The 13042-nt window shown below is 56.1% G+C and overlaps 1 protein-coding gene across 15 annotated transcripts in view; it reads left to right on the forward strand.

Moving 5' to 3' along the window:
* Positions 1 to 13042, forward strand: part of Dab2ip (DAB2 interacting protein) — a 249500-nt gene that overhangs the window by 78538 nt on the left and 157920 nt on the right. For 14 of the 15 annotated variants that reach the window (XR_013438282.1, XR_013438281.1, XM_078048122.1 and 11 more), the window contains one exon: positions 9090 to 9193. Coding sequence is in view for 11 of the 15 variants with exons in the window: in XM_078048122.1 (XP_077904248.1) it covers positions 9090 to 9193 (104 nt within the window). In the remaining 4 variants the exon portion in view is untranslated. The other variant, XM_078048131.1, reaches the window with a different exon arrangement.

Genomic DNA, 13042 nt, shown 5'->3' on the forward strand with positions numbered 1-13042 from the left:
ATGTGTTCCATTCACCGTGTCCACATAGCCCTCTCTGCCGCAGCGCATGCACACACACACACACACACACACACACGCAGGCACATGCAGGCACACGCAGGCAGACAGCCACTCACAGAGGCGCCCCCCAGGACCTCCGACTGGGAAGTTCTGACAATCCGATGACTCCCCGATATCTGCCCTGTTTTACCCGGGGCTCCCTGCTCGGATCACCTGGCCACTGCCTCAGGGAGCAGGAGCCCGTCCAGTGGCCAGGTGTGGGACTGAGCTTCCTCACCCAGACATTTGTTTCCAAGTCTCTCTCTCTCTCTCTCTCTCTCTCTCTCTCTCTCTCTCTCTTGACCCGTGTTCTCTGGCCGCCACTTGGGCCGGCGTTGATTTGGATGCGTTGTTTTCCTTTCTCGTGCTTCTTTTCCTTTCTCCTCTGATGTGTTCAGAGAGGACGGCTGGTACTGAGTCACTGTATCATCTGTTCTCATTTCAGTTTTACTGCTAGTTTGGGGAAGTCTTGATCACTTCTCCTTCAGTAAGTGGGGTAGCCTCTGTCCCCACCCAGAGCCCGTCCTGTTCTCCGAAGAGAAGCCCTGACAACCAACATATAATGTTTTTCTTTTCTTTTTTTCAGTACTGGGAATTGAACCCAGAGGCCCTCTACTACTTAGCCACATCCCCTTGCCCGCCCCCCAGCCATTTTTATTTAATAATTTATTTGTTGGTATGAGGGACTGAACCCAGGGACACTTATACCACTGAGCCACGTCCCAGCCCTTTTTATTTTTATTTTTTTCTATTTAGAGACAGGGTCTCACTAAGTGGCTCAGAGCCTCAGTAAGTTGCGGAGGCTGGCTTTGAACTGGCAACACTTCTGCCTCAGCCTCCCAAGTCGCTGGGATTATAGGTATGAGTTACCTGACTCATCTTTATTTTACATTTTGAGACAGGATCCCTCTAAGTGACTCAGGCTGGCCTCCAACTTGTGATCCTCCTGCCTTGGCCTCCCTAGTAGCTGGGATTACAGGTGTTCACCACTGCGCCCTGCAGGTTCATGATGCTTTTCTTTGTGACTGCACACACGCACACAGAAAATGTCACATTGGTTTTCAGTCATCTAGACATCAAGTGTATTTCAGCCTACTTTCCATGGTATGCCTTGGCTTTTGACTTTTGGAATAAGTACCGATGGACAGGTCCCTGTGCAAATGGTACAGAGAGGTCCTTGGAGGTCTGGGTCCCCCGCAGTGGTTGCACCTTCTGTAACTCTGGTACCTGCCCTCCAGCTTCTGTGCCCTCCACCCGGCAGCCCACCAGGAACACCCCTCAACTGGGCCGGGGTGTTTATCAGCCACTGTGGCCAGGGCGAACGCACACACGGGACACCCAGGGCGTCCACCTCGGAGTGTGCTGCGGAGGCCTGGGCCTGGGCTGCGTGGTTTGGGGAGGTCTGCCTGAGGCAGTGGGCCTCCCTCCAGATTGGCTGCTGATGGAAAGCAGAGGCAGGGCCGGGATTGGGCCTCCTGAATCCTGTCTCCAGGGGGAGGAGACCTGCGGGCAGCCGCAGCTCATTGGTGGAGAGGCAGCCTCTCGTGTTAGCTGAGAGGAGGAGGCTTGGTATTTTGTGGGTGGCACTGCGACCTTGGCTTTGTGGGTTGCTTAGACACAATGGGGAAGTGGCCTTGTTTGTGTCTCACTGTCATAGTCTCAGAGTCCCCTTGTCTGGTGCCCTTTGACACTGTTTACGTCCGAAAGGAGAAGATTGTGGCTTAGCCGTGGGTGGGTGCTGGACTGCCCCGCCTCCCCGTCGTTTCTCTGTGTGTGCACGTCTCTGTCATTTGGTCAGATGCACAGCTTCAAAACCACCCTGCTATCAGGGTACAACAAAGACCTCCGAGATGTGTGTGACCCTCTAGATCTTGTGTTGCCCCTTGATGGTCACGCCATCCGCCCCCCGGCCCTCCCCATCCTCTAGCAACTCCTAAGCTGCTTTCCATCTCTATCACTTTACTGCTTTGAGAATGTCACACAAAGGGAACCACGTGCCTCAGGACCTTTTCCAATTGGCATTCTTCATTCAGCAGGACGCCCTTGGGATCCATCCAAAGTTGTCGCGTGGATGGATGGTGCATTCTGTTTTCATTGCTGAGTAGTATTCCATGGCACACACAATCCTTTTCTTTTTTTTTTATTTCTGGTGGTACTAGGAGTCAAACCCAGGGCTTCATGCATGCTAGGCGAGCACTCTGCCCCTGAGTCACAGCCTGGGTCGTGTTCCTTGCTTCCGTAACAGTTAAAACTCACAGTTTAAAAACCACAGGTGTATTATCTCACAGACCAAAGTCAAGATATCAGCAGGCTGTCATCCTTTCCAAAGGCTCTGGGGGAAAATCCACGTCATTGCTCATTCCCTGTTAGTGGGTCTCAGTTCCACATGGTGGAGGACCAAGCTGTCAGCTGAGGGATGTTTCAGACTCCACCAGAGGTGGTTAGGGTTAGGGTTAGGGTTAGGGTTAGGGTTAGATCCACTGACAGAGCCCCTGGGAGTCCTCCTGTGCTGTCAAAGCCCTCTGTCTTGTCATATTTCTCTGGTTCGCTTTTTTGCCTTCCTCTTCCACATTTAAGGACACATGTGATTCGATGTCCCTACCTAGATAATCCAGGATCCTCTTCCGACTCAAAATCTTTATCCCTCATCACGTCTGCAGAGTCCTTTATTTGCCATGTTGGGTAGCATGTTCAAAGGCTGTGGGGATCAGGGTGTGGGTTTCTTTGGGGGCCATTATTCTGTCTTACACAGTTTGTTCAGGGTTCACCTGTTGGAGAATGTTCAATCATTTCCAGTTTTTGGCTACTACAAATAAAGCTGCTGTGAACATTTGCATAAAAAAACCTCCAGTATCTAAGTGGATCACCTTCTCTCTCTTTTACAGTTGATTTTGTTCATTTCTGAGTTTCATTCGTATTGACCTGTTTAGATCTGGGTCCTTTGTTGTGCCATCTTCCTCCACAGAATGATGCCTCTGAGAGCTTACCCTTTTCTTTGCTGTATAGTATTCTTCCAAGTGACTCTTCCAAGGTCTGTTCTCCTGTGGGTGGACATTTAGGCTGCCTCCACCGTTTTGCTCCTATGAACAGTATGGCAGTGAGCACCCATGTGCTCAGGAAGGAGCATTTTTTCTAGTCTGGATCTGTAGGAGGGAAATTTCAGGTCCGAGTGTACGTTTATTTGGTTCTGAGGAGCTATTATCTAAATGTTCTCTGAAGCTTTTCCTCCACCAGCCGAGATGAGAGAGTGTCATGACATCTCTGCCAGTGTTGGGAGTCAGAAAGGTTCTTTTTCGTTTCTGGGCTGGTTTCTTCTTAATTTCTTTTAATTGATTTCTTTCTAAATCTTGGACTGGTCTAGGACCCAGCCAAAAGGCGGGAGAGGGTGTCTGCATTTTCCTGATCACTGTTCACAGCCAATGGTCCCTGGCCGGCACCTGCTCTTTGCTCACCCCGCCGGCCCCTTCCGCCCCGACCCCAGCATCGCCGCCTGCTGCTTCCACCTGCTCTCAGGCATTAAGTCTGGACAGCGCGATCCGACAACTGAAATGTGGTGTCTTGTCTGAAATTACAGGATGTTCGTTGGGCCTCTGTGTTTCCATGGGAACAAGTAACAGTCATCCTTCATGATTAGCTGGTATCCATGGCAACCAAGCCAGCAGCATTTGAATGAAACCCATTTTATTTTATTTATTTTTTTGCAAACACATGAAGGTTAAAATGCATCTCTCTGGCTGTGGCTTCTAAGAATAGGCGGGCAGCCTGGTTTTGCTGGTAGAGTGGAGACCTTTTTGACCTAGTAGAGAGGGGATCCAGCATCAGCTGATCCCAGGAGGCAGTTTTGCCAGGTGGGTGCCTGGGAGGTCATGTAGAGGTCACACAGTGAGACTGAGTTCAGCTGAGACTCCTGGACCATGCTCCAAGGTTTGAGGGAGCCTCACGAGAAGGTGCTGGGTCTCCCTCCCCATGATCCATTTGCACAAAGGCCACCTTCATGCTGTGTGATATCAGCAGATTCGCTTAACCTCTCTGGGATTCTGTTTGCATCAGCTTTGCTGCTAAGTCAAAGGAGAAAGGCCTCAGTGCTTGGGTCTAGGACTCTGAGGTTCAGTCCCCAGAGGCAGAGACAGAGCAGTGAAGACCCAGGGCTTCAGCCCCCGCCTTCTCTTCCTGTGTAAATAGAAGTCTTGTTTTCTATCTGGGGGTTGGTGTTGGGGAGTGGAAGTGGTCGCTTTCTTACTCCTGACTCACTGGATTGAGGATCCATCAGAAACTCAGAGATGGCAGGGTTGGCCTGGGGTCACACAGCAGGGTCAGGGCTAACTCCAGTCTCCCGACCCAGGACTCTGTGCTTCAGGTCCCCTTTGCCTTCCCTGAAGCCCTAAGGTCTGGGGGATCATCTGAGGGACTCTGGGCAGATCCCCTCACGCCCTGCCTGGAGGACGCACAGAGGAAGTCACTTTTGCCCCTTGAGACCTCAGTCTCCTTGTCTGGAGGTGGACTCGGACTCTGCCCGCAGTGACACTCTGGGCACGTTCTGGCTGCCCCAGGTCCCACCAGGTGGGTGTGCCTGGGGTCAGCCTGGGCTGATTGGAGGAGGGCCTACCAGGGGACTGTTTCCTGGGTGGTGGCAGGTGCAGGGAGCCCCTAGGGGCAGTGCCCAGCGGGGGCTGCTCCACCGAGGTCCTCAGAGGTGCCGAGGGGGGTCCCAGGAGGTGAGTGCCTAGGGGCAGGGCCGTCTGGATGGGGCCTTCCATGGAGGGGCAGCCAGCCCTGGCCATCTTGTCCCTCCTCTGGTCTCCTGCCAGGCCTCCCCACTGGCCAAGTCCCACAGAAGCTGAGGGTCCAGGACTCAGTCTATACGGTCGGCAGCTGGAGCAGGAGGCCGGCAGGGAAGGGTGCAGACTGGCCCCGGGGCCAGACCAAAGTGACCCCGGAGGTATCAAGGTCCCCCCTCACGTTTCTTGTGTGGGCCTGGAGGCCGAGAGGCAGGGAGGAGCGCTGGCTGCTTTGCCTGGGGCGGGGGTAGAACATGGACCTTGCACACTCGCACACTCGCACACTCGGGACAGGCCCTCCACCACCGAGCTGCAGCCCGAGCCCCGAAGGTTCTTTCTTTCTGAGATGCCCTGCCCTGGCCCAGGACTCCAGGCTACCTTGAAGCTATTCGGGAGCACCCAAGAGGGTCTTTGCTCCAGGACATACTGAACAGGTTCCTTTCCCTCGGGCCTCAGCTTCACCATCTGTAAAATGGGAGATTGGACCAAGCAACCTCTGAGGAGCTCCTGGCTCTGACCCAGGAGGGAAGGGGCAGGTTCTGGGCAGCTTCTGGATCATCAGTCTGGGTCCCAGGGGGGAGTCAGCATCGCTGGGCACCTGTGCCCTACCAGGTGACACCACGTGCCTCTTGCCTAGAGCCATCAGGTCCACCTGCCATGAAGAGGAGGTGAAACTGTAGCCAGGTGTGCGCAGGTGTGCGCACGTGTGTGTGTGTGTGTGTGTGTGTGTGTGTGTGTGTGTGTGCACGCGCGTGCCTGTGCAAGCCTCTTGGGAGAGGGAAGATGGTTCTAAAGGCTCCCGTGGTGCTCTGGGGCCCCGGCCCCGACTGTCCTGGTGATCCCAGGGACCCTCTAGGCGAGGCCTGACTGCCCGCTGACTTCAGTGGGGACCGATGTTTACCGATGGATGAGGAGCAAGTGACCAGACCTTGACTGAGCGCGGCTGGGTGCCTGGCCTAGGAGGCTGGCAGGAAACAGAGCCTTGCACGTGGAGGGGACCCAGAGGTGGAGGTGACCTCACGGTGGCTTGGAGATAGGAAGACAAGTGGCAAGTCTGCCAGGCTCTGATGTGGAGAGGGGGTGAGTCACTCTGCCTGCAGTGACGGGGACATTGCCCCAGAGTTGAAGGATGACTGTGTTCCCACGGGAGCTGTTCAGGCCACTCGGCCGGCTAGGGAGGCCAGCTAGGGAGACGTGTGGTGAAGGTGTGACAGGGCAGCCCTGCCTCACGGAAGGCCGGAGAAGTCGGTTGGCTAGAGAAGCGCCAGAGGGCCGCCATGGAGTGGCCCTGGGTGCCAGCTGAGGGGTGTGCTGTCTCTGAGGGCACTTGGTCTGGCTGCGCCCTCCGTCCCTTGCCCTTGCCCTGGAGAGTGGCTGGACCAGGGGGCTGCTCCAGATGAGGCTTGCACCATGAGCTGCATGCCTACTGTGTGTCAGTCCCCTGGGTGGGCACAGGGACATGGAGGGGCTCAGCACTGAAGGAGCCAGGGACTCAGTGTCCAGACACCTGGGCCTCATTCCTGTGGCCACCTCCTAGCATGTCACCTTGGGCTAGGGACTGCCCCCCATCTTCTGCATCTGTCCTAATAGGGGCGTCATGTTCGCTTGCTACCACAGTGCCTTGTGCGTGGGTGGGACCCGAGGTGGAGGTGGCCTGCTGTGACAGAGCACAAGAGGACATCTCCCAGGTAGAGGTGATGTGCACTGTCACAGAGCACTTGTGGATCCCCTCCAGGTGGTGATGACAAGAGCTGCGGTGGATGACAAGGGGACACGCCCCAGGTGGCAGTGATGCCTGCTGTCTCAGAGCACAGGCAGTGCTGAGGCAGGCTGGGGGAGGAGAGAGAAGGCAGACTGGGAGCGTGGGCAGAGATTTCCTAGGGAAACCTCTAGAAAGAGTGGGTGTCTGGCGTGTGCTTGGCGGAGGCAGTGGAGGAGGGGGGGACGGTGCGGAGCAGGGGAAGCAGCCCGGGCTGCACGGGCAGCATTGGGGACCCAGGCTTCTGCAGGACGTGGTCCAGGCCTGGGTTGATGGCTTCCCCTGCTTGGCCATTGTCCAGGGCTGGGGATCAGAGCCTGTTCTAGTTGAAGTCCTTTCAGGCTTCTGGGGACCCCTGTTTGGTTACATGGAGAGAACGGAGCAGGAAATGCAGCAGGTGCCCCCGGCCCCAGAAGCCAGCCCCCGTGTGCACCCTGTGCCAGCCCCTGTGTGCATCCTGTGCTAGCCCCTGTGTGCACCCTTTGCCGTGAGGGCACCATCCTCACCTCCAGTGTTCTTGGGGTGGGCTGGGGGTGTGCACTCAGCACCTCCACGAACAGGAACATGTGCATTCACCTTGCTGGTGTTTCTCCCTCTGCACTCCTGCGTGTCCCCAGGGACCAGGGAAACCCCCGCCCCATCCTTTTCAGACTTCCTTGTGAGTCAACAGGTCTTTCCCGAGCACCCACACACACACCACGCTCCAAGTGGGGTGCCGGGATGTGGAGATGCAGCCGGCTTAGGTGTGGGAGTCCGGAGTGCCACGTGTGCGCATGCATGCACTGTGCAAATGAGGGCTAGACCAGAGGCCCAGGCCTGGCTGTTGCTATAGGAGCCAGAGGGGGCTGAGAGTGGTGGGCGGAGGGGGTCACCGGAAGGGAGTCCTCTGTGGGAGCCACTCCAGAGCAGTAGAAGAGGCAGTCCAGCATGGTGTGGGGGACCAGTGGGGAAGCAGCCAGGCTGGGCCGGCCCAGGAGGTCATAAGTGGGTATGAGCAGAAGGTGGCTGAAGATTCTCTTGAGCTGTCACCATGTAAAAGTCCGAATATTTCGTGTTTTTTAAAATCCCAGATTTCTGGCTTTGCCGGAAGCGGTGGGAAGCCCTGGTTACATTTTCCCTCTTGTGAAGTAGCAGTAATCAGCCAGGCTGCTTTCCTCACCTGCCTGGCCTCTGCAGACCTCCCACGCTTAAAGCCTCAGCAAAAAGAGGATCTGGATTGGAAGTCAGAGATCCTCGATTCTCATTGATAGAAGGGATCTGCAGGAAGTGGTCCAGGCCTGGGTAGATGGCTTTGCTTGCTTGGGGGGGCGGGTGTCTTCCACACTTCTGACCAGGAGAGGCCTGATTTGCTTGTATACTTCCATGAACAGGGAGCTCAGTACTTCCCAAGACGTGAGGTTTTGGGGGAATACTTTAAAAAATAGTTTTAAAATACATTTTAACTTTTTTTTTTTTTTTTTTTTAGTGGTGGGGAGGATGGTACTGGGGATTAAACCCAGGAGCACTGTACCACTGAGCCACATCCCCAACCCTTTTTACTTTTATTTTGAGACAGAGGCTCACTAAGTGGTAGAGGCTGGCCTTGAACTTGCGATCCTGTTGCCTCAGCCTCCTGAGCAGCTGGGATTACATGTGGTGCACCTCCATGCCCAGCTCATTTTAACCATTTTGAGTACAACTCAGTGGCATTAAGAACATCTACAGCCGGGCACCGTGACACACACATGTAATCCCAGGGGCTTGGGAGGCTGAGTGAGACAGGAGTGTCATGAGTTCAAAGCCAGCCTCAGCAACTTAGTGAGGCCCTAAGTAACTGGGTGAGACCCTGTCTCTAAATAAAATACAAAACAGGGCTGGGGATGTGGCTCATTGGGCGAGTGCCCCTGTGTACCCCACCACCAAAAAAAAAAAAATCTACATGCTGTATAACCATTGCCACCATCCATTTTTACGACTTTTCCATTCTTCCAGACAGAAACTTTGAGCCATTCAGTGACCATTTCCCATCCCCCTCCCCAAGCTCCTGGGAACTTTTGATCTATTTTCTGTCCCAGTGCATTTGCCTATTCTAAATATTCCCCACGGAGGTGGAATCCATCCACATTTGTCCTTCTGTGTCTGGTGTGCGTCACCTGGCATGATGCTCCTTCAAGGTCTGTCCACGCTGTGACTCTCTTCTGAACCTGATTCCTAACGTTGTGTTTATCCAATCATCTGTTGATGGACACTGAGTCGAGTCTGCAATTTGGCTGTCATGAATAAAGCTGCTCTGAACATTTGCACGCACGTGTCTGTCCACGTCCCCGTTTTCCCTTCTTTGGGGTGTCACACGGGAGTGGAGCTGCTGCCTCGGATGGTAATCCTCTCTTTAATTCTGCTGAACTTTTCTGCTGCCCCACTTTATAGGGACCAGTTTGTCTGTTGTGCGTGGCTGGATGCGAGTGGCAGGGAGGCCTCCGTGGATGTGCTTTAGCTATCGGATGTACTCACCTCCTCTCTCCCTCTCTCGACAGAGTCACCCCAAGAAAGGCCCGGCTCCCGGCGCAGCCTGCCCGGCAGCCTCTCCGAGAAGAGCCCCAGCATGGAGCCCTCAGCTGCCTCGCCGTTCCGGGTCACGGTAACTATCTCTGCGTCACCACCACCACCGACACTGCCACCAACCATCACCACCCGGCCCCGGGGTGCTGCTCTGCGACCCCGTGGTCCCCCTTCCCGGAGCCTCATGGACCGGGAGAGCGTCCAGCCTCCCTTGCTCTAGGTATCCACTCCCTTGGCTGCTCCCTTCTCCGTGGCTCAGCCCTGCCCCCGGGGCCACTTGGGTCCCATCCTTCAAGGGAGGGGTCAGGTGGAGGACAGGCATCCCCGAAGACCACCAGACATGGGGCGCCCTGGCCCAGGAAGAGAAGAGATTAAGCTGGGTCCCCCACACTCCACGCACACGTGCTGCTTCCCCACCCTGACGGGCGGGTGTCGTGTGGGTGTCTTGAGATCTGTCATGCGGTGGTCCCTGGCAGGTCATAATTCAGTTCTGTCTTGGTGGGAAATAAAATAATTCTGTATTCTCCAACCGATGATGCCTTAGAATTGACAGATCGAAGCCTGTATATTATAGCTTTGGAATTTAGGCCATTTGCACACATAATTTCTTTTCTTTCTTACAAACTTAAATGACCTTGTGGAGACAGAACCCAGGGACCCCCGACATTGGACTTCCCGTGCCTCTGGGTATTGCCACACAGTCAGACAGAGGGCCGGGTCCCTTCCCTCCCTCCTTCAGCAAGCACAGCATGTGACCCTCTGTCCGATGCTGAGGCGGGCACGTGGTCTTCCCCAGGGAGCCCAGGTCTGTGTCGGAGCCTCTGTTGGCCTGTGTGATCATCCCCTCTTTCCCTGGAGAGTTGTGGCATGCCTGTCCCATGCCAGGCCCGTTCCGGGGGTGGGCTGAGCGGAGGCGCAGGTCAGGAGAGCACGGTGGACAAAGCCCCCTCGTGCCCACTCTTGAGTAGACCAGGGAAACAGGAAGCTTGTTTGAGGTGGTGTGGTCGGGAGGTGATGTTTGAACTGAGGCCTACCGGCCGAGAAACCAGCCCTGTGGCCGGCAGAGGACAGAGGTGCAGGGAAGAGAGTGGCAGACTTGGCGGTACCCTGACGCGGGGACTGCAGGGGAGCTGGAGTAGCTGACTGTCCCAGTAGGTGGGAGAGGGACTCCCTGGAGCTGACTTTTGAGCTGGGTCCTGCAGGATCAGTGGAAACTGGCTGTTGATAGAGGCAGTGAGGGGACTTGTGACATGGACGTGCTGAGGGATGCTGAGACACTGGCTGGGTCTGGCGTGAGGGGACTGAAGGGCTGGGTGCGAGGTGAGGCTGGAGAGCAGGCTGTGACAGGTCAGGTGGTGCCCTGCCCAGGACCGCTGACCCTTCTGCCTGTCTATATGGCAGAAAAATGCTTTGAAGATGGGTCCCGGGGCCCCTTCAAGCTTGCGGCTCACTGGGCCTGGGCATCTGCGTTTTACCAAGCTCCCCTGACAGGTGGTGCAGAGTTCCGGGCCTCTGGCATGGAGGAGGAGCCTGTGCTGAGAGCATTCAGGGTCATGCCTCTGGATATGGCCAGTAGGTCCCTGGGAACTCATCTAGGGTGACACCCATTCCCACCCACTGGAGCAGAGGCCAAATCCCGCCCTCTCTGGTCTCCAAGGCCACAGCGGGCAGGGTGAGCCTTCAGGGGACCTCAGGGCACTATGGATAATAATCCAGTAGTCCACTCCACTGATTGTTCACCTGCTGCGTGTGGCTCTGCCCTGCATCCCTGATCTCCCTGATCTCTGACAGCCCTGCAGCTGCTGCTTTGGTTACCCATCTTCCAGGCGAGGGAACTGAGGCTCAGCTAGGTTAAGGCACTTGTCCGAGCTCCAAGTGCTGGTAGAGGTGAGAGGCAGAGCTGTGACTGGGAAAGAGTGTGCCTCCTGGGGCTGAGGAGGAGGAGCCCCATCAGCAACCTTTCTCTGCCACTTCCCGTTCTTTGCTGCTCTAATAAGCATGCCAGCACACCTGAGTTGCTGGAATTTGCAGCCCTGTAATTGCCAGTGGGGCTTGGCGGGTTTCCTGGGTGGAAACTACCTGTGGATCAGAGTCAGAGACAGCCTGCCAGCCTCTGGCCCCCAGGACTGCACCCACAGCCCACCTGCCCAGGGAGGGTCTGCAGAGCACCTTTAAGGTGGTCATTTTGCCCACTGCTCATGGCAACCCTGTTGGTAGGTGTCATAAATATCACCATTTCGCAGATGAGGAAACTGAGGTTCACAGAGATGAAGTCATTTTCCTGGTGTCACACAGCCCCTGAGTGATAGGCAGGCAGAGATACTGGTACAGTGGGACATTTCAGCTTTGTGTGCATCTCTGGGGACCTTGGTCCTTTTTCTGTGTTCAGCCATTAAGGAAAGGGGTGTGAACTGAGACTCCATCCTGGGCCAGAGGCTTGGAGCTGGGGACACTGGAGAGCTTGAGCTTGGGGAGCCCTTTCATGAACTGCGTGGCCTCCTGAGGCACTTGGCCTCCCTGAGCCTCAACAGTGACATGTGGAGCTGGCAACCTGTCCTGAAGACTCACTGTGAGCGTGCCACCAGGCCTGACCCCATGGCGGTGCTTGACAGATGACATCCAGCATTCTCATTCAAGTCACGTTTCCCTTTTAGACCAGTGAAGACATGGGGAGGGCTGGGGCAGGGGCAGAGGATGGTGTTTTGGGGGAAGCCAGGTGAGCCGGGCCCGTGTCCTGGGGACAGACCTGCACATAGAGCCTGTGGCAGGGCCAGAAGCACAGCCCAGCCCCGAGCTTGTTCCCCGGCTCCATCCTCACAAGCTCGGCAGCTGCTCTGTGTAGACCCCGAGGGAGCCCGGGGAACGTGGTCTTGCCTGGGGGAGGCAGGAAACACCACAGCACGTACCTGAGTCACTGCTGCTGCTGCTGTCATTCTAAACCCGGGAGTGAGGATGTTGCCATGTCTTGTGGAGGTGCCCCGTTGGGAGACCTAGGCTCAGAGGCTAAGATCTCTAGGTCTCCTTCTGTTCCCTGCGCCATGAAAACCAAGGCAGGGAAGGCCTGGACTGGTCAGAGGTCATCTGAAAGTGCTGGAAGCCTGGCTTGTCCCATGCACGTGCATCAGTGCAGACCCAAGCCCCTCTGAAGGGCTTTGGTGATCTGGTGCTTGTCCTCCCTCTCGGCCCCCAGAGACTTGGTGACCAGGGAGAACCTCATTTCCCCTTTTGTGACTAAAGAGGATGGACTTTGTAAGGCAGCACGTGCTTTAGGCATACAGTAGGTGCTTAAATGTTCTGGTGCAAAAGGGCTTGAGGGTCAGCTGACATGACTTTGAGGCCCCTGCATGGCCTCAGACCTTCATTGCGACTTGGACCAGATGTGGACCCTTCCTGCCCATCTGGTGTAACTTCCTCCTACCTACAGGTGGGGTTGGGGGACGGGACAGTGTTTCCCCAGGGCCACAGAGGGCCAGGAGACTGGCATGTGCCCACAAGAGCTGCAGGGGACCTTGGGTTAATGGGAGGATGCTGGAGAGTCTGGGAGAGGCCTCCTACCTTCAGCTCTGAGGCTGCAAAGATTCCTCCCAGTCTGTCTTCTCTGGACCTGAGCCTTCTCCTGGGAGGGAGGGAGGGAGGAGGGCAGGGCTCAGGTGGCAAGTGAGGCCCTGGATCTGCAGAGACTGTGCCTCTGGGGCCCGGAGTCCCTGAGCAGCGGGCTCCCAGGGATCCCAGTTTGCTGGGGTGAGGGGGGAGCTGGTGACTCTTCTGGTCTCTGGAGAGTCCCTCGGCCTGCCACCTTCCCAGCTGGGCTGTGGGCGGAGTCCTTTCCCTTCCTTCACTTGCCCCGCCCCCTCCCACAGACCTTGAGGCGCTCCTGTGGGTCTGGTCTGGGTGGGGAGGCGGCAGAGGCTCCGGGAAACTTGACAGC

The sequence above is a fragment of the Ictidomys tridecemlineatus genome, chromosome 4 (genome assembly GCF_052094955.1).
Source record: "Ictidomys tridecemlineatus isolate mIctTri1 chromosome 4, mIctTri1.hap1, whole genome shotgun sequence".
Taxonomy (NCBI): Eukaryota; Metazoa; Chordata; class Mammalia; order Rodentia; family Sciuridae; genus Ictidomys; species Ictidomys tridecemlineatus.